The sequence below is a fragment of the Ciconia boyciana genome, chromosome 3 (assembly GCF_034638445.1).
Source record: "Ciconia boyciana chromosome 3, ASM3463844v1, whole genome shotgun sequence".
In the NCBI taxonomy this organism is placed as follows: domain Eukaryota; kingdom Metazoa; phylum Chordata; class Aves; order Ciconiiformes; family Ciconiidae; genus Ciconia; species Ciconia boyciana.
Window position 1 is genome coordinate 47,416,944 of NC_132936.1, and position 22,152 is coordinate 47,439,095.

The 22,152-nt window shown below is 34.7% G+C and overlaps 1 protein-coding gene across 4 annotated transcripts in view; it reads right to left on the reverse strand.

The window, feature by feature from the left end:
• ASCC3 (activating signal cointegrator 1 complex subunit 3) overlaps positions 1 to 22,152 on the reverse strand; it is a 291,790-nt gene that overhangs the window by 192,864 nt on the left and 76,774 nt on the right. For all 4 annotated transcript variants that reach the window (XM_072855573.1, XM_072855572.1, XM_072855574.1 and 1 more), the window contains 2 exons: positions 17,715 to 17,915; positions 17,115 to 17,255 (listed from right to left, as the gene is read on the reverse strand). In XM_072855573.1, coding sequence (XP_072711674.1) covers positions 17,115 to 17,255; positions 17,715 to 17,915 — 342 coding nt within the window. The remainder of the gene's footprint in view (positions 1 to 17,114; positions 17,256 to 17,714; positions 17,916 to 22,152) is intronic.

Genomic DNA, 22,152 nt, shown 5'->3' on the forward strand with positions numbered 1-22,152 from the left:
CTGCTCAGCAGCAGCAGTATGACCTTGGGGCAATACATTATGTTTTGGGCAACCTAATTCAGAAGTGCAAACCAACTGAGAGTCCAGAAGTGAAAAATGAGAATGACTAAACATAAATGAAGCATGACCTTTACAAAAAGTTTAAATGAATTGATGCTTAAGCTAAATAAATGTGACTGAACAGAGATAACTACAACTACAAGAGTCTTCAAAAAGCAAACAGCAGTGGCTGGGGAAGAAAGACATTCAGACTGGGAAAGTGGTAATAAAATTTGAGCAGGATTTATGTTGAAAATAGATTTCTGATAATAACAACAATAACAACAGTAACAACAACAACAACAAGAACAATAATAATAATAATAATAATAAATCTTCTAACAGCAAAGACAGATAACCCCTGAAGGAGATTCACCAGGAAGTTTAGGAAAGCTCCATGATCAGGGTGTTCTAAGATCAAATTGGACCAGTATTTATCCACAGTGGACTATATGTATTACATCTGTTTTTGCAGACGGACGTATTAGATTAATTCTCATACTATTTTGTACAGTTTTAAGATCAGCTTAGTGTACATAACTGCACTTAATGTTGCATTCACAAGGTAAACGTCCTCAAAACTTCAATTAAAAAACATCTTTCAAATTTCAATTCTAGACAAACATATATAACATATAACCTAAATAATATATTCTAATTATACTCTATATTAATAATTTAATATGCTACTAATATATGCTCTGCTAATATTATGTGCTATAATATATACTATTATACACTTTATGCTAATAAAGTACTTTTGTTATTATACTAATACTTTATACTAATATTATACATACTAATTCTAGGAAAGTTAAGAGTATATTTCAATATAGTTATTGCATGTAAAGTGATTCTTTAGTATCAGAGATTCTTTAAAAAAATTTTGTAATGTACTGTAAAAAAAGCTGTAATTTAAATGCAGTCAAATTTAGCAAGATTATCTGCAATATTTGTAAGTATTAATTTGAAGTATAATGTGTTTTTTTGTTCCACAAATAGCCACAATAAATGCTAAACAACCTAAAATATTCTGTAACATGCAAAAGGACAACTTAGAGGATATAAACTCTAAATTGCTCTGATGCTATTTTGTAATTTACTTGCATTTTCAACTGACCAGACACAGTTAAATTTGAAAAAGAGCCAAAAGAGGCAAACATTCCCTGAGCAACCTGTCCTCAACTCTACTCAAATAAGCTATCTTTTTGCAGAGGAATATTCACTTAGCAGGCACAGCTGTTATTCTGCAATTTTTACATCTAAATCAAAGGTAATTGGACTTCTGAGTACCTTTAAATTGCACTCGGGGAGAAGGGTCTAACTTAATGCATCATTTGCATTAACTATAAAAGACTGCTTTTTTATCCTGTAAAATTTACTGCGCTTAAAAAAGTATTTGGAAGTGCAAAACAGTTACTCAGTAATTTTATAGACACATGGATTCCTTTTGCACAGAACCTTTTCAGCTATAAAAGACCATTAAAACCAACAGAAGTAAATCATTCTTCCAAGTTCTTCATACATAAAATATTAATGATAATAGACACTCTTGAAAATTATATTCCTACAAGTTTTACTGAAGATTACATCCTCTGTGCCAAAAAAGCCTCAGAGATAAAACCCTATAATAATATTTTATTTGGTGTTTTTAATAAATTCATTAATTATTCATATGCAGATGAGCAGTTAGTTCATACCATGAAGTACTTCAATTTCAGATTCTTTGCTATTAATTTAAGAACTTCAACTGAGGCATTCTTTATTGTTACTTATTAAGATTCACTGTACTTCAGAATTTAACATTCAGACAATGTATTTTAAGGATTTTTAGTCTTAATTTTACATATAAAAACATGAAGGGCATACTGCTTATTAGCCTTCCATCATTGGAAAAGAAAATCTGAAATTTGTCTGACAAAATGTCATCTTTAATCATTATATGGGAACATTGTAACAGGCAAAATAGTGTCTAAAGTGGTTCCTTGCTCATCTTTTATTGATACGTGCAGCAAATATCACAAAGGCAATTCCATCGAAATAGACTAATTTTGATTTTCACAGAATCATAGAATGGATAAGGTTGGAAGGCACCTTTGGAGATCTTCCAGCCCAACCCACTACTCAAAACAGGGTCACCTAGAGAGTCTGCTCAAGACTGTGTCCAGTCAGGTTTTGAGTATCTCTAAGGTGAAGACACCACAACTTCTCTAGACAAACTTCCAGTGCCTGACCACCCTCACAGGAAAAAAGATAAAATCTTATGTTTACAGAGAATTTCCTGTATTGCAGTTTGTGCCCATTGCCTCTTGTCCTCTCACTGGACACTGCTGAGGTCTAGCTCAGTCTTCTTTACACATGAATATACAATGTACTCATACACATTGATCACATCTATCTGAGCCTTCTCATACCTGGGCTGAATGATCCCAGCTTGTTTTGCCTCTCCTCATGTGTCAGATGTTCCTATCCCTTAATAACCTTCATGTGTATGATATACCACAAGTATACAACTAAATAAGATGGACTGTCTGAAACACAGTAAAGCAAGATCAAATGAGTGGAAGGAGCAGCAAAGAAATCTTGTGCTTAGCACTGTGCCTTTGACACAAAGAAGTAACATTTGGTTTTCGATGTCGCTGTCTAAACCATTTTCTTAAATGGCAAAAACACTCTAAAACCAGCACAAACCAAAACTGGTGTCTGTGAAGACCCAAGAAATAGGCTTAATCTACTACTGAATCTTACGTAAGGTAACCGCTTACCACAGAGGTCTCTAAATACTACAGCTGACTAGCCAACACGATAGTCTACACAAAGCTATTCAAATCCTTCTATCCTCAGAATCCACAAGAGCGATACATATATCTATATATCTATATCTCTCTCTCTATCTCCCACCTGAGTGACATAAAAGGAAGAGAGCTCAAAGGCAGCTTCCCCATAGGAGCTTCAGCACTCTATTGCAGAAGTGGGAGGGCAACTTAGCAGCTCCAACTGGGCTGCCTTCTTCCACAGTCACGCATCCGTATTACACAGAAGCCTCTCTGACAATGTCACTAGTATTCACAATGTAGCTTAAAACATTACAAGTACTTTGGAACTCACATGTGATTCAGTAGCCACTGGATGATCACATCATTGTAATAATACAACTAAAAATCCTTCATGTAAAGGTGAAGACAGAATTTGATTCAGCCAGTCCCAGTCATGCAAAAGTGAAGAAATAAGTGTCTTTTTTTTTCTTCTAATTAATTACAAACTTGGCAACAGAGAAAAGAAGATGCTGAAGCCTCAAACAATGACTGAAGAATAGCAGTCCTCTCAACATAAATTAAATTCATATGTTATTCTACTTTCAGAAAAACTTTGGCATTGTTAATATCTGTTGTACTGAAGTAACAGATGCAATAATCTCAGAGCAATCTTTTACATACACAAATTTAAAAAGTGTTCATTAATTTGATTTTTTTAACTCAAATGCAATACTTTTCACATTTTACTTCATATTCACTTCTGCAATATTCTACCACAATGAACTCAGATGAATCATCGATAAACAACAGATTTTCACCTCTATAAAAGCATGCATAGTAAGCAAATTTTAATTTCATAAATCACATGCATTTTCAGTGCAAGTTGATTTTAAACACTAAATGGGCAGAATATTCTCAATATCTTTTATACACTTAAAGAATGATTTCAAAATTTTTTTAGCAAGCACTTCTTAAAAAAATATTTTGAATGACATATTTGCAGTTAATTTAATAACAAGAATAAGCAGCAAAATTGATTTACGTTATTAATTGCAAAGTTATTAAACCAGATCTTCCCATTTTTAATAAGTAACTTATCTTGTGTGTCTGAAATTTCCACTTGAAAAATTAAGAAATCTACTTGATTCACCTGCAGGTGACACTGTTGGTCTTAGCAATATAACCAAAGAGCAACAGCATTCCTCTCAATATATTCAGTTGCAGTCTGGATCAATGGTGTATCCAAAACACAATTATTTTTCTTATATTTGTACACTAGTACTTTTAAAGTTCCACTGTAATATCAAACCTCTGCAAAAACAGCGATTAATGCAAGCGCTTCAAGTACGGATATATTAAAACTGAATTTATTCTGATAAAGCTTAAAGTAAATGAAAAAATACGTGCACTGGAAGGGAAAAAAAAAAGAGTATATACTTATAGCAAGGGCTCTTCATCCAAATTGAATATTTGTATATTTTCATATAAGTGCTTAAATATAATACCAAAGAGTCATATCAGTTAATTTAAAAGAAAGAAAGAAAAAAAAACAAACTCAAAACTTTGGTTTCAAAACAGTTTAGAAAAACTTGTAGGAAATGGAGCTAAGTCAGGCATGAACACAATTACTTCCAATAAAAGGGAACACATAACCAAGAATGCAATTACAAACAAACCCCTATATCCTTTAACTACAGAACACATAGAACAAATTTTTTCCTGTTGTTCAAAATTACTGTAATTTTATCTGGCATCATTTCAACTAGATTTTACTGCTAAAACAAAAATTAACTCCCACCTTCCAACCCAATCTAAATAGAAATTTTAGCCAAGTGAGTCATACCAAAGAATGCCAGTCAATTACACATTTTCTCAGAGCTTGTGGCATTTGATTATTAAACACAAAGTAGGTTAAGGCTGTACCACAATTCTACAGATTATGCAATAACAGCAAGAAGTAGGCATGTAGTATAATAAACCACTATATCTATCTGAAAACTAAATTATTTCAAATAAAATGTAAATGAATGTCTTAGAGTAGTGATTCTAATTTCTGAAGCATGGAAGCCTGATTTTCATAAAATCAAGATGGATTCTGTCATAAATCTAGAAATTAATTTAGGACACAGGCAGCACCTCCAGGTCCTTATAAAGGACTACTCTTTTTTATTGAAACTGCTACTGTTTGATGACGTATAAGTGCTTTTCCCCCCTGGCAAAATCTTAGCTGTCATAAGCACACATTAATGGGAGAGCGGTAAATCAGAAGGGCTTCCAACAATCCCACTAGGGTATTGGAAGACTGATGCCAAAAAAAAGGAAGTACAATGCTGAAGGCACAGATCGATAACATCAGCCTGAGAAAGCAAGCGTAGTTGTCCCAGCAACAAAACCAACAGAAAGAATGCAGACAACAATTCAACTAAGCAACAAGCTTATTAACTGAACCCACTGAAAAGTTATCCAGAAATCTCTTATACAAGCAAAACTTAATTTGTTTCTTAATCATTTTCATCATCAGACAACCAGGAGTCCTACATGTGAAGTCACAGAGTTTATTGCCTTTATTTCTGAGGGATAAAGAATTCAGTCAAAGAATTAACATTACAGACACCAAATTGCCTCTCTGCTGTTTAACAGACTTTTTTCACCTGCTTTACTATTTCCCCAAGTAGGTGTAAGGAAGGAAGAAAATTATGGGAAAACCATATACTTCATAGAAATGGAACCCATGGAAAAACTCCTTCCTTGTCTTCAAAGGGTCAAGAAATAGCACTACAATGCTAACAAATGGAAAACTTTTTCCTGAGGTGAGCTGGATGAGCACAGTGACATTATGGAAGTGTGCCCAACCTGGAAGGGAGAGGGCTCCAAGTATTTTCTCCAGCTTCAGATTCTAGTCCATGCAGGTTCACCTAATCCAGATTATGCCTTCATTTCCCTTTTGTTATTCCCTGTTTTGGATCTCTGAAGAGGATACTCTTAGAAAAACAAATAGCTTTTTTTCCTTCTGCTCATCCATCGAAACGCTTTCTGGATGCCACTTTCTCCCTCCAAAAGCCAAGGAGAATTAATTCAGCCCAGCTGAAGACCTGGGTGTTACTGGTCACCAGACTGCTATCAACTGGGAGTGTACACTGCTTACTGGTGAAGAGACTGACAAGATCAGAACCTTAAAAAGCAGTATTTCAAATCTTTAAACACAATACAGTAGGTATTTGCATGTGTACAGAGACACAACCCTTCTGATTTTATTTTAATAGCCTTGCTTTCAGAACTAAACACAAATTAAGAAATGCACTTAACATTTACAGAAAAAAAGTTTAAAAAGAAAGACAGAAAAAGATATGCAACAGTCTGTGGAGTCCTATCAAGATTCTGGATAGTGGTTTTTTTTAAACATCATTTGCCCTGAAGACAGCATGGACAATGAAGCAGGGAGCAAGATTTTATTTTTCAGACTGTGAAGTCTTCTGAAACAAAGGAAATCCATATGGAGATGATAGTGTGAAATGGAGATGACTTTGGGATATAGAAACCATATCCCATATGACTTTGGGATATAGAAACCTGTATAAAAAGATTTTGATCTTTCTTGACTCAGTCATACAGTTTAGCAAGCATTTCTGTTCTAAACATTTTGGTATATTTGTCTCATTTGAAAGGTAAGGTTTTTACCTCATTTAAAGGACGAAAGACTCTCATTTTAAATAGTGCGTAACTTTGAAAACTCAGAAGAAAGGAAATTTTCTTTCAGCAAGGTTGTACTACTGAGAAATATTCTGGAAGTTTTCTCAGAGAGAGAGAGGCAAGTCCTTTACTCTTACTTGTTTGTATTAGATTTTGATGTCGTCTTGATAAATTATAACTCCCAGTGCAAATGCTGATCAAAAATGGATATTCTGCTCCTGAAGCCACGGGTGTGCATAGAATTCAGCACTACTTTTAATTCCAGGCATATCAGAAGAGGGAATATTAACCAGGCTCAACTCTTCTTTTGAAATGAACAACTTGAAAAGAAGGGGGCTTTTCTGTATCTGTGAGGTTTATAATCTCTGGATCACTCCTGATGGTCACTTCATGACAGTTTATCTTCTCTCATACCAAAAAAGATTGCACGTAGATTTTATTGCACCTAAAGCATCCAAAGTTTCTAGAGCAACAAACCATTCTCTTCCTGGAAGAAAACAGACTGGCATCTAAAGTCAGCAGTAATACAGGTGTTCTCAACAACAGCAAGCAAAAAAACCAATGGCATTTCACTGGAGATGAAGGCCACTTACAGAAGACTAACATCTGAGTAAGCACCTACAGGGATGGACAAAATATACCACAGAAGAAGAAAGAGATTAGACAGTGACGAAGCACCAAGAGATGGGAAAATAAAATAGCTTTCTCTTGCTTTAAAGGCACTTTAGACTGCATATTCTATGTAATTTTTCAGTGTAAGCACTTGATATAGTTTTCACAAAATGCTATGGTAATATGAACGGGATAACAATTGACAATGTCAATTAAAAAAAAAGTCTTCTCCTACATTTGGTTTCTGTTAAAATGCAGTATATTATGATAGCCTGAGAATTGTTATTAAGGGAGAAGAGCTGTTAATACTTTGAATTAAAAAAATTCATAATTCTTGGTCACCGTATTGAAACATTTTTGTATAAGTATGGTGATGTGCACTGTAAGATGACATCCCTGCATTCAATAAAGGAAAGTGAGAAATAAAGTTCCTATATATTCTGTTTGATAGATACCTTACTAATCAAGAAATTTTGAAGTCTACTTCAAACACAGTTTAGAAATAGGAACATATTTGTGGAAAATAAGACTTTGGGAGGAATAAGAAATGCAATACTTTTCCATGTTTTAACTTCACAATGCAATGTAATTTCATACATTTTAGCATTATACATCTAACCAAAAGGCCAACCTACTTTCAATTAAGGGCATGCTGCAAAGCCCACAAAATCACAAAGTCATTTCAATTCTTCTCTGGTTTGGGGGTGAACTAATAAATTATTTTTGCCTGTGCTGATCATGTACATCTGTCAAATATTTGTTTTACTACATTTTTGCATATATAGGTTCAATAGCCAGTTTCCAGTATCTTCATGTGTATCAAGCCAGGCTAGGAGGTCTTTTTAGCCCACTATTTAATAAAATTTCATAGTAGTAATGCTTAAGAGTGTTTCTTTATAACTGCTCCCTGGAAGAGCACCTCCACAGAACTCATTAATTCCTACCAAAACCTATGAAATGGACAGAGAGAATGTCAAGAAAAATAGTGTTAAAAAAGTAAACCCACACCACCAAATCCTGTTTTTCAAGATTTTTCTTTTATACAAAAATCCTTTTTATTGTAAGAACTGGACATTGAAAGTGCTGCTTACATGGATTTATGACATTTATCACTATTCAATCTACTTATATGGCTTCAGAGTTAAATAGGTCCACCAGTCAAAAAGAAACCCTTAATGTCTAACATGGTTTAGTGATAATTCTGTCATCACTAATTTTTTTGCCAATTCCTGAGTGCAAAAAAACCCCCTTTGATTTCAGATACTCTCTCATCCTTTATCTTCTTTTCCTAACATAAAGATGTCCTAATTTGTGGTTACACATAAACATAAAAGTGCATGCAATGGGTGGGTAATGTTTATTTATAAGTAGTATGTAAATGAGTAGCTACTGTAGAGAATCACTCTCTCATGTACTTACTATACACATAAGGTAAATTACTATATATGCATATTCAGCTTCTAACAGTGGGCTTTGTATATGCATGAAATGGGAAGCGCATATATAGGAGAATATCATCAAAATATAATGCACTAAAAATTAACAAAATTTATGTATTCCCATTTCCATAGGAAAAGAAAAGTAGCAGAAATAGTTCACTATTTGCTTTTACCTAGAAGCATCTCTGTACCTTATTAAAGTGCAGGAAATGGGAAACAGTGTATCAGAAAAAGAAAGCTGTAGATGAAACAGAAGGCACCTCAAGTTTATAGCCCTCTTTTGCTTCAAATAGTTTCAGACTTGATTAGTTTTATATTGCAGATAAGAACTTAAGAAAAAAGCATTATTCCATTTTATTAGTATCAGATTCCAATAGGGAATAAAGCCTTCATGACTTAATATCAGAGTCTATCAGCTGACAGAATCTATCAGAGTGATCATCCATATTACTCAAAGGTCCTGATGCCATTTGCCGTTCTCAGAACTGCTTGCCCTGTTCAGCTCCGATGCTTTTGTGGTCTCTGCTTCACTTCTCACTTCTGCCTTGCCATCACAAGTACAATTAATCAGCTAATCTTCAAGATGTCAAAATACATTCAGTCCTTCAGGCTATTTCCTCTCCTCAAGAAAAGCATTCTGTTCAGTAATCAGACAAATATATTTGCCAATGCAAATGCAGCTTAAACAAATTCTCTTTTCATTTGCAACACTGGTGTTTTCAAAAACACTATCAGTACTGTTGTATTACTCATGCTCTTCAACAAGAATTGCCCTTTTGTTCTGAACTACTCTTATTTCCAGTATAAATAGCTAAAGTTAAAAAGAAAAATAACCAGCTAATAACATTTGCAATAAGCTAACAAAACATTTCTCTTGGATTTAAAATACCAAAAGTAAAATTTAAATGAAAGCAGTAACTTTATTTAAAAAAATTCCAAAACTAAAACTAGCTGTGGTCGGTTGGCATTGATGGCTGCGAGATGCCCACCCAGCCACTCTCTCACTTCCCCTCCTCAACTGGACAGGGGGAGAAAATAAGATGGAAAAGCTCATGAGTCGAGATAAAGACTGGGAGGTCATTTACTAATTACTGTCACAGGCAAAACAGACTTGACCTGGGGAAAATTAATTTGATTTATTGCAAATTAAAAATAGAGTACAATGGCGAGGAAACAAAGACAAACCCTAAAACACCCTTCCTCCTAGTCCCCCTTCTTCCCAGGTTCAACTGCACTGCTTTGTCCCAACTCCTCTATTTCCCGGGGGATGGGGAATGGGGGTTGCAGTCAGTCCATAACCTTTCGTCTCTGCCGTTCTTTCCCCACACTTTTCCCCAGTCCAGTGTGGGGTCCCTCCCATAGGATACAGTCCTTCACAAAAACTGCTCCAACATGGGTCCTTTCCATGGGCCGGAGTTCCTGCCAGGATAAACCTGCTCCTGCATGGGCTCCTCTCCACAGGCCACAGTTCCTGCCAGGAGCCTGCTCCTGTATGCACTCTCCATGGGCCACAGTTTCCTTTAGGGCACCACCCACCTGCTGCGGTGTGGGGACCTCCCAGGGCTGCAGTGTGGACATCAGGTCCACCATGGTCTCTTCCACGGGCTGCAACGGAATCTCTGCTCTGTCCCCTGGAGCACCTCCTCCCCCTCCTTCTGCTCTGACCTTGGTGTCTGCAGGGCTGTTTCGCACACTTCTTTCCTCACTCCTATCTCTCTCAACTGCTGCATAGTGTTTTTGCCCTTTCTTAAATACGTTTTTCCAGAGGCACCACCATCTTGGCTGCTGGGCTCAGCCGTGCCCTGCGGTGGGTCCATTGGAGCTGTCTGGAACCGCCTGTGTCTGGCGCCTGCAGATCTCTGCTGCCAGCGCCTGGGCACGGACAGCCCAAAAATGAGCACAATGTGCTTATAAGGTAATGAGAAGACACTCTGCTTAGTTATTGGTGGGGTTTTTTTGACTTAATTGAGATCTTGGAAATAATTCACAATTTTAAGCTGCTCAACATGTTCAGCACTTGGCAAATGAAAGTGAGATCCCTTCTCAAATCTAAAGCTTTGAAGGATGGTTTCTTAGCAAAATGTTAAGTTAGTTTTTACATAAACTGTGAGCAACATTAAGAATCAACTCTGAAAGCAATGTGATTTTAGCTTACACACGCTAACGAGCAGAGAAAAAATATGACAGCTAGCTGCCCGTTTTCTAACTGACAATGCAAGTCAGGTTTAGCAGGACTTTCTTCACCACCACCCCCCCCCCCCTTTTTTTTTTTAAACTGAGCTGCATGGGTAAAGTTAATCTTTCACTTCATGCCTCTGCGTATTTCATTAACGCAGGACACTACAGCAAACAAATTCAAGCTTTGAATATGATTTATTTGAACATCTTGGAATTTTTTCAGAGTTGTGAAATTACAAAAGTTTATGAAGAAGGTAGGTTTTTTGTTTTTTATTTAAAAAAAGGGTGAATGTTACTCTAGGTTTCCCACTTCCTATCTGCATTAAGGAGAAATGGTAGGAGCACTTTAGGTTGCAAGCAGACTAAGGACAGATACACCGTTTGCTTCTGACACTGTTTGCTTCCGATACCCCTTTCTTCAATCGACATGCAACTAATTTTTATCAAATCCATGATGAAAAAAAGACAGAGATATTTGGAGGCTTGCAGAAACCTAATAGTTTTAGAAATGTCTGTTTCTGTGAAGTTTGGCGGGCCCACACTGAAAGGCACACCCCTGCAGTTCAGTAAATGTATAAATCTCTTTTTGTGGGCCTTGAAGTACTTTAGTACTATGTAAACACTACAGAAAATCCAATATTATATTTTAAATGAATAACCTTGCTTTCTGTATAATCAGTTTCTTGATCAACAAGAACAATAACAAAAATGGAAACACTGTCCTCCATTTAAAAAAAAAACACAACTATATTCCAAGAGAGTTACAAAAAAAAAAATTCAATAGTTCAGACATCACAGAATCAGGACTATTCACACAATAATAGTTTGATTCATTTTCCCATAATATTTATTTGAAAGACAGTAAATTTCCTTCTCTTGCTCTCTAAATCCCTTTAACTCCAAGAATATGAGAAAAAAGGAACAGAGATATATAGAGGTTTACAGGTTGGGGAAATTAGCCTTCTTTCAAAATTTGACCAGATTTGTTTTCAACTACTACATAATTTTAGCAACACCGAAAGCACTGCTAATCTGGCCTTAACACCAAGACATATTTGTAGCAAGCAAAGCTCATGACAGTCTGGCAGTCTTCAAGGCAAAGCAAGAGACATAGGACCAATAAAAGAAGTCTGGCTTATATCTGCAGGTCACAGGCACAAAATAAAGCAAAAACATGATAGAAAATTTATTCCAACTTTAAAAATGTCAGTCTCACTTATATGTACTTATTTGATTTAGGACGCTCAGCTGTTGACAAGGATTGTAGTGTAACACATCTTGTACCAAACTGATGAGGTACTAGTTTAAGGGTGAGGAAAATTCACAGTAACTGAAGATGCAATAGAACAGTAAAATAACTTTCCTTAAAAAGAAAATAAAATAACTTTAGCACGATTATTTTTTTAAATTATTTTTAAAGTTTATAGAGGTGGAAGAAATTTTGATAAATTTTCACTGTGCTATGCCAAGGATCTTAATTTCTCTTTAATGTTTTATACATACATAACATGAAACAAAATTATCTCATACATGCGTTTTGATGCCCGCTACCTTTAAAAGTTACTAATTGTTAAGACCAGAAGGCATTTCTGCAACTCCCTAGAGGCTACCACTGTTTTGTACAAGTTAAGGCATCACGCTACTCATCGGCTTACAATACACTGTGCCCAGTGCAGGGCAGTGCCTTCAGACTTGATGATTACATTATAAATCTATACTGCTCCAATCCCAGTTGTATTCTCCAAACTTTCAAAAGATAACTATTACTGCTATATTTGTTGCAAACACAAGGTCAAAGAGAACTGATCTGAAAGCCCACAAGCTGATTCTGAAGTTGTGTTATATCATTTTCTAGACTGTACAAAGCAAAGACTGAGTAGCTACATATATGCGCACACAAAAAAGTCCCTAAGGACAATCACCCAAATAATCCATTGCCTTCTAACAAAACACTTCATGTTATCTTGACTGCTACCCAGCAAAATACACAATTTAGTACTTATAAATATTTTCCATTTAAACATTGATTAACATACCAAAACCACCTTATCAAACAACAGATTATGACTAAAATATGCTTAATATCATTGTGGTTTAAGTGATGTCTAAGTATCAGAGTTCCCTAGATAATAGTACGTCAGTATACGAACATGCTTAGATAATAGCAGGTCAGTACACAAACATGCTTAGAATAGAGCCAATAGGAAAAATATCAACTATAGGGAAACAAACTTCCTTAAATTGTTTTTTTAATGAGGAAAAGAAAGTGAAAAGTTAATGTATCTTTACTTAGACTATGAAAAAAGCTTTAATAATAATAAACTCTCTGCAAGAACCAGTAAAATAGCTAGGGTTATTTATTTTTGTAACAAGTTTATTTTCTTCTGTTCTCAGGTTCAGTGAAGCACTTATTTACATACAAATTATTTGGTAATGGACCCTGGATCTATTCTGTCTGAAACACTGAAGTGACGTGTTAAATATTTACACTTACTTCTTTTCACAAAAGCATGTGTCTTACAGTTTTAACACACATCCCACATCTTACACTTAGATAAGTAGTAGCTGTGGCTTTCACTGCACTAGATGTGGGGAGCAGGTTAGAAGACTGACTGAAGAGTCAGTAAAACAATTATTTTGATTTTTCTTTTTAAGGCAATTTCACTGTTGGTAAAATTAGAAATAACTTTTTTGAAAAGCTTGGCTTCTGAAGTACATGTTGGAACCACAGTACTGTTAATGAATATTCTAAGTATAGTATGGAATAACATGGAAGCAAAATCACCTCATGTATAATACCATAAAAGTATGGAGCAGCAAGAGATATGGATGCCTTCTGGATGAATATAAATGACAGCATGGAAAGCACAGAGAAAGTTATTGCTGAAAAACTGAGCTACAGACCTTTTTAATGGGCATATCTTTCAAAAACATTTACAAGATTTTATTCCATCATAAAAGGAATGAAAATTTAAATTACTCATTACTTTTTTTTGGCTAGCATTTTAATCTTTTAAAAATATTTGTAGAAAAGTAATAAAGGCAGACCCCAATGTACATTAAGGGTGGATTCCTGAGAAGTGAGACAGCAATTTGTCAGATAAAGCAATTTTTCCTCATCAGAATAAGCATAACAGATGCATGTAATGACTTACAAAATACACTTATTTAAATACACACAGGCAAAGTATGAAGGATGAAGCATGCAGGATGGAAAGGAAGGAGAAAATTATCAGGATTGTCACTGAAGTGCTACTTCTAACTAATACCTGACAATCACCTCATTTTTACATCTTGCATTGTGACCGATTTCATTCACCTGAGGATGAAAATGAAGATGGTGAAAATGTAACTGCTCAGAAAAGAGGCAGAAGACAACTGTCACAGGAGATTTATATCAGGCCTTCAGTATCCTAGAAGAATCAGCTGAGATCTTTTGAAACAGTGATCCAACCTGAAATGCCTGCATCTACTTCAGCTGATGATCCTACTCCTGCCTTTTATCCCTTATACTCTATATACACTATCCCTGTGTATTTAAATTGTGTGCATGCATCCACCTGCTATAACGTTAATTCTTACAGGAAAAACTGCTGTACTGTTAAACACAGGCACTTGATCTGTTACACTAGTAAAGGCTAGAAAGCAGGGTCGTGATTGGCAAAGCAACTCTGAAACTATAAATAAAGCAGCAACACATATCAGAGTATTCCTGTCTGAGAAATGTATACATTACGGAGGCTGACAAGTAAACTAAAGTTTTGAAGCAAGAATCAATTTAATACAGGATAAAAAGCAATGAAAGAAACCTGCTTGGACGAGGTGGTTTAAGTGCATAGTTGATGAAAGAAAGCTCATGAGTTGTCATAGGAAACAATAAGCAAGATCCAGCACAAGTAAGTGCCCTTTCCTCAGTTTATAATATGGCTACATATTTTCTGTGCACTTTGATAAGCAGGGATAAAACAAAGCCCACTGCTGGGCTCCAGAGTCTGCAAGAACAGCAGCAGCAATTACATCGGTAACTCTTGGATTGGTGTTATCTCTCCTCTACACCTCCTACAATTCTGATTAATCATAAGGAAAGACTGACTAGCTACAACAAACAAAAGAAAAATGAATATTTCACAATCCCAGAATTTTTGGACTTCATATATTTGTCTTTTTAATGTTTCCAACGTTTTGAAGAGCAAAGAAGCAAAACTATTATTGATGTAAAAGCAAAACTGAAATTAATCAATGCTTTAATTATAGTTCGTTTGAACATCTAGGAACTAAATTTTGCATCACAACTAACATAATGGTTTCCAAATTTTTCCTCTTCTGGAAATGATTTTCCTTCCACCTCCCTTCCCTCAAAAAGTTTACAAACTACAAATACACTACACTTCAGATTAGTGTTTATATCCTAGGAAGTACCTACAAAACCTTTGAAGATAAGTAAGTTTCAGATAAAAAAAATAAATGTCAAAGCAATGACCTGAGTCCATGGCAGGAAAAAAATTGATTTTTACCTAGGTCCTCCCCTTGCCATTTATTCTTGATTTTTATACACAAATCTGCTTTAGCCTCTTCCCCAAAAGAAAATGAAGAATTATGCTACTAGTGGTATTTTGGACTGAAATATGAGAACATGATGAAGCAGACAGTCTTTCTACACTTAAATTACTCTAAATTAAAACTCTGTATATATTAATAATTTCCCATTACTAGAGTAATAAAATTGCAAACTATTTTCCATAGACATTTCTTAATAATGCCTGAAATGTTGTGTTTTGTGGGGGTTTTTTGGTTTGTTTTTTCTTTCCTTACTTCTTTACTGGATGTAAGACGAGTTTTAGTAATGAGGTGCGATTTTATGAATTACATTGCAAGCCAGGAGATCAAGAGAAAATAGCACTTTTCCATTCTACATTCTTTCTGTTCATCGAACTTTGTAGTTACTTTCAGAGCAGGCTTTTCCACTGTCACTTCAGTTTTGGCAGTGTTTACACATGCTCTCTCACTATTAAAACTCTGACCCACTTGATTATGTGCCCCCTAGCTGAGAAGTATTGTGAAAACAGGAAGTAATTTTAAGTGATAATTTGGTGTATGTAAATAATTTCAATTATTAAAAGTCCCTATTGAAAAGTTTTTTATTTTGTAAACCCAACTTTTAGGCAGATGCTGTTGCAAAGTAATTCTGATAAAGTACCAGTGATATTGCTGTTACTCATTGATATTGGTTTGTTATTTATTGGTTACCACAGCATTGTGACTGTATGCGTCAATATGCACGCATATACATCTTCTAATAAAGAAGATTGCTCTCCAGGACGTCATACTAGATTACTGCAGTGGTCCTCTTTATTATTAATTCCACAGACATCTTTTCTTGTCATGTGAAGAGTTTACTCTAGTCTTATCATAAAAATGTAAAATACATCAAAGCTAAGACTGGCAAAATATAACTCATCTGAATCAATAATTACTAGAAGTTACACGTGTAAATGTTCATATCGATAACACAACCAAGTCTTATTTTGTCTCTTGGACCAGGCAGGAGGAGGAAGGGTAATTACAAGGAACTTTATGTAAGAACAGATATAAAAGTATCTCAATATTTTGGAAAAATGATATTTCACTGACACAAACAGCATTTGCCTGAAATAAATGTGACAAGAAGTATCTGCTAAAACAGAAAAATCTCCATCTATGCAATACTATTTATGAAGCTAAAAATGCAAATTCTATTAATTTCTATGAATGTACAAATGTTTAACCTAGTGATGTCTTATACTTTTCCTCATTTGCCCTTAAAAAGGAAAAGTACAATCAGCCATTAACAGGAACCTACAGCTTTATTAACTTTTTTTTATTAAAAAAATAAGGTAAGTATTATTTTGAAATATTTGCAACAATGTTGTTACAACATTTCAAATGTATTTAGAATTTCCTATTTGCAGATGAGACCTTCAACTTTTCAAAGATGGTTACTATCAAAGAATGCCAAATCCAACATTATGAATGTTAGGTTCTTGCAAACACATACATACAACACTTGGTTTATAATCCTGAAAGGGTAGGGGCACAACCCACTAAGCTTCACAAGCTGGAAATCAGGTAAGATTTTATACAAAGGTTATATGGAAGTGGGGCACCGTAGTAGTAAGTCTAAATGGGAGAAACCAAAAAGTTTAATGAGCCCATTGCTTAAGGTATTTCAGATGTATTAGCATTTTAATCAGTTTGAACTGAAAGTCCCATTTCGGAACATAACCAGTGTAATTACAGACTCAGTAATAACATTTCAGCTGCTTCACCAACGCTTTTACAAGGAGTTTGAAGAAAAGACCAGCGTACCTATGAAGAGGTATGAATACACACACAGAACAATACTTTAAGATACTAAGCATACCTGTGTTCGTAGAATTTCACCTTTTGACAGTTGCATATCACCAGTCAACTCTTTCACAGTAATGCCTAGTGGTTCCAGACGCTTGCTGAAGTAATTTGTCATTTCAGCTGCCAAAGCCTTCATAGGAGCAACGTACACAATCTGCACCAAAAGGACACTCGCTTGATAAATGAGCAAACCCCACAATGTCGTTTGTTTCATGGCAACCATTACAAATAACAATTTATTGTGAAATATGATGCCAGGCGCTTACAGTGAAAAATCTTAATAGTGATATATGAAAAGTAGTTATCTTTGTTGGATAAGTGTGCAGCTGTTTAAAGGACAATGGATTTTGCTTATACAGCCTCATCACTTTGAAAATTGGTTCTGCATCAAAGCTAAATGTGTTTTCATAGCTTTTTACTCACATAATAAGATTTTTAGAACACAAATAAGAATAGCTTTAACAATAATGAAGTAAATCAAGACTAGCCTTATCTTTAACTTGGAAAAGTGTAATACCCTTGAAAATTTCCTGATTTCATATTCCTTGTATAACATATAATGGCTTTTACCTTACAAGTTAAAAAGCTGTTACTTGGTTCATTAAACTCCTACCTTAAACTCATCCTTTTTGATAACACCATGCTGGACGTGCTGGCGAATTTCATGAAGGACTGTCAGCATGGCAATGTTAGTCTTCCCAGCTCCAGTGGGGGCACAGATTAGCATGTTCTCATTTGTGTTGTAGGCAGTCTCGAAAACTATAGATTGGATTCGGTTTAGTCTTTTCATGCCTTTAAAAGCAAGTTGTCCAATCTGTTAAAACAAACAACATGCATATTTTGGATTTTTATATATATATATATATATGTGTGTGTGTGTGTGTGTCTATACACATATTAATCATAAGAACAACAACACATGGTAACAAAACTTAGGATACCTGTTGAAATATATTTATTATTCCAAGGTTTTTATTCTGAGGCTACCACTCCCACCCAACCCTCAAATACTGGATCCATAAGGAAAACAAAATATAGCAGGATAACATCTGTTAAAATTAATCAAAATCTTTAGCCACAGGCTATTTCAGCATTTAATTTGTTTTTAATCAAAAGTGTGACCAAAACTAATATACAGTAGAATAATGACCTGTTAATAATTAAACATCAGTAGAATAGTCAGATTAGAAGAATATACATCTTTAAATCTAAGATGACAAACTACAACTACTCTAATGGAAGAAGAGGCAGGAATACACAGGAACCTGCTGAAGAAACAGATGATTTTAAAATTTATTAATGTTTAATTTTGTGCAATAAAGTTTAATTATGCAAACACACACACACACAAATTCAGTAACAACTTTCTCTTTGCTTCTGACGAAATCTCCATCTTGCAATTGTTAATGTTCAGACCTTTCTTCAACAATACTTCCTACAAACTGCAGCCTCCAAAACGAACATAAAACTTGTATGTGTAGTCCCAAATAAACTTTGAGAATGTTTTCAAAAATTAAATTATATAGTTATTACAGGTAATCACAGTTGTTATAGTTTAATGCATGTTTAAATCTTATAAAGTACAAATAATCAATTATAAAAATACATTGTTACTTAGTCTCTCTGAAAAACGAGATTTTCACCAGAAAGAACTGCTGTAGACAGTTACAATTTCTGCATTTCAGATTCTAAAACTTTTGCAACTGAAGAAGATATAAAATTAATTTTCTAATAAACGTGCTTTTTCCTTAGTTACTTTTCACAGACACTTAAAAGAGACTACAGAATACAGAATTATTTCCTTTCTACAGATTTAATTACCTGCACTGCTTCTACTAATAATCATGAAAAGTATCTTACTGATATTTTTGACGATTATCATTTTTATTTTAATTGTAGGAAACCACAAAAGTACAAATTCACTGTAAAGAACAGTCCTGAAAGCACCTTCTGAAGATCTCCCTTTCCATTATTCTGGGCGCTTTAGTTAATTTACAGTCATTTGCTACGGTAATAGCCTCTCCAATACTAATAATAATCTTTCCAATTCTTTCCAATACTGAGCAAATTATTTGAGCAGGACTCAATTCATTACTACCTCAAGTAATGCAAGCTTAGGAATGAGGGCTTCACTGGCTATTAAAATCAACTATTTTATTTAACTTTGCGACAAACAGCACTAGGTCTATCATTTTGCTGCAGCTTCTTGGTAGTAGCCTCATGTGAGAGGCTGAGATGCAAATTACAAATTTAGGTTAATACACCATTTTCACAGTATATGACAATGCTCTACTCTTAAATAGAGGAATGACGTACTTAATGACTGGCCAACTGTAGTTTTATTCTAGAGGACTTTAAATATTAAAAACCAACATTCATTGATATAAAAGTCAATGAAAATGCTATGCAATCAACGCAGTATTTCTTTTTGAAAAATGTGCTTTTCAATTTAGCAGTACCTTTGCCTTAGCAAAGCCTTCAGGTTGAAAACTTCTTGTGCGACATTGAAAAAACAAGTTCCATTCAAATAATGGATTGCATTTTTATTTATAGGATTGACACATCTCCAATATATTAAAATATCTATTCTAAACTGTTACGTGTCTTTGGTGAAGGGAAAATAAAAAACCCCAAACTTATCTAATGCAAGGACTTCCAGTACTTTTCATCAAGTTTCTTCAATTTTTTAAGTGGCTGAATTTCAGGATTACAACAGTTTTCACTATTAATGTTCTTTCACAGTTTATTCTGCTTGCAAGATTGCAGGGGGAAAACTTATTTGTTTTGCACCAAGTTTTGTATACATAATGTTTACTTGGTGTACCATCTTCAAAATTCATTTCATCTTCAGGAATGAGACTATTATAAAGTGTTAATGGGTTTCCTGGAGACCTGCTGATTACATTAGTGCTATCAGGGTTCAATCAGCTGTTTTTATGGCCTCAGTCATTTTAGGTTTCTAATTTGCCTGTTACTTCATTTTGAGATTTCTTGACAGGTCTTTGAAAATGGTTATATTTTTCCTTTTCCCTTTTCCCTCCCATTCCTTCTAATTGGTTTTAGAAGCTATTATAAACACCATAAAGTTCACACTGATAAACACTGTTTACAGTGTTTATTATAAAGGATCTATGGAGAGAAACTCACAAACACAACTGGTGATAACAGAATTGAACTAACAAAACACTACATTGCACAATATGTATATTATTTAAAGAAGCCGTTTTTAAACAAGAGCAGAAACATAGTCATCTAAATGAAATCTGGCATAAGTATCTTCAGAGAAGAATGACAGGCATTTTTCACAGTCACACAGTGGAACACGCATGGCTTTACGCATACAGGTCTCCTTGCAGTTCTGTGATTGTTAATACCCTTAAATAAAGTATATCTTTAAGTGTTCTCTTAAACTACTGCTTGTAGGAATGTATTGTTCCAGCTTCTCTTAATCTTTAAGTGGACAGTGTAAGACATCTTTTTCCTCTACATTTGGAAGAAATTATATATACTATAGCCCTGGGACATGCAATTGTTAGCAAAAATAAATAAATATTTACATAAATGAAAATAATTTCCCGTCTCTTTTCCTGTTAGAAAGTAGTAACACCATGGATTAAGACTGACTTGGTAAGCATCAATAAACAAACAGATGTTCCAGAAGCACCAAAGGAAGCTGTGTAACAAGTTACAAATATGAACCTCAGCTTGTTTTCTGCAAAGTTGCTAAGCCTACTGAAACAGGAACATTAAGAGTGGAATAAAGATAAATAAAAGCCTGGTTAAGAACTCGAAGTATTTTTTTTAATAATGGTATTCTGACCAGAATCTAGACTTTCATTCAACGCACTAATTAATTTTCAAGCAACTCAAAAGAAAAATGTGGGCACTGACAAACAAATACACAACATTCACAATCACAATACACAGTCAATGCATAATATTCTTTGAAAGTTGACTCTGCAGGAACATATTAAGGATTTTAAAAGCTACAAGAGAAAGGAATTCCACAGAAAAACAGTATCTTAAGACTTCTTCAAACCAACTCCCCATTTGGTTGAAAAAAATATTACAGGTTACCCTTCCCCAAAGTTTCATTTTACGCCAAACAGTAAGTACAAGTGCATAATCCAAAAACACTAGTTCTGCCCCTAAAAATAAATGAGAAAAAAATGGACAGTGGACAGAAATGCAACAGTATGCACAGAAGTCCACAGTTTGACAAACGTACTAGAAGATTTGCTTTCTTAATTTGTCATCTGCAGAAACTACCTAGTCTGAAAGCTGAGAACAATTTTTTTCCCCCGGCATATTAATGTCAGTCAAGACTTCTACAGACCAAGTCTTTTTCAAATAAACCAGTAAAATCCCTTCTTGCTTAAAGGACTGGTAGCCACTGGATGGCAGAATCTGTTTTTTTACTGAAGGTGAATGAGATGCAACATTCTTCAGCTTTCTATTCCACAGCTGATTTATCCCTAGAATCTACACAAACCAAAGGAAGTTTAAGCAGAATACAATCTGAGTGCTATTCTCAACAAACACAATTTCATGCCTAAGATGGTGCCATTTTTACATAAGCATGAATCAATGTGAAAGACCACTGAGAAGCAACTCTTTCTACAAACCAGATGATACTCAAGGCAGCTCTGATATGAATGCATAAAAACCTTTATTTTTACTTCAGTAAGCTTTCCAATTCTTTCCCAAGGAATTTACTATTACAACTAATGCATTTTATGAGTAAATAAGATTACACTTAATGAAGATATTCTTAATTAGCCATTTCATTAAAAAGATATTTGTGTGTTGGTGCTCTAACAAGAATTTAAAAAGAGGACAAAACTGTTAAAGTCATTAAAGTAATGTTCATGAATGAGTCCATACTATTCAGTCTGCAGGCAAGCTACAGCTCAGAAACAACTGCTTTAGCAACACAGTAGTAACTGTGTCTGTTCTAAATAGCACAGATCATCAGCACTTTAGACAGAGTTTTAGTCACACAATTCATTAGCCAGACCTTGTAGTTCTACAGAGTTTAATAAATGTGATAC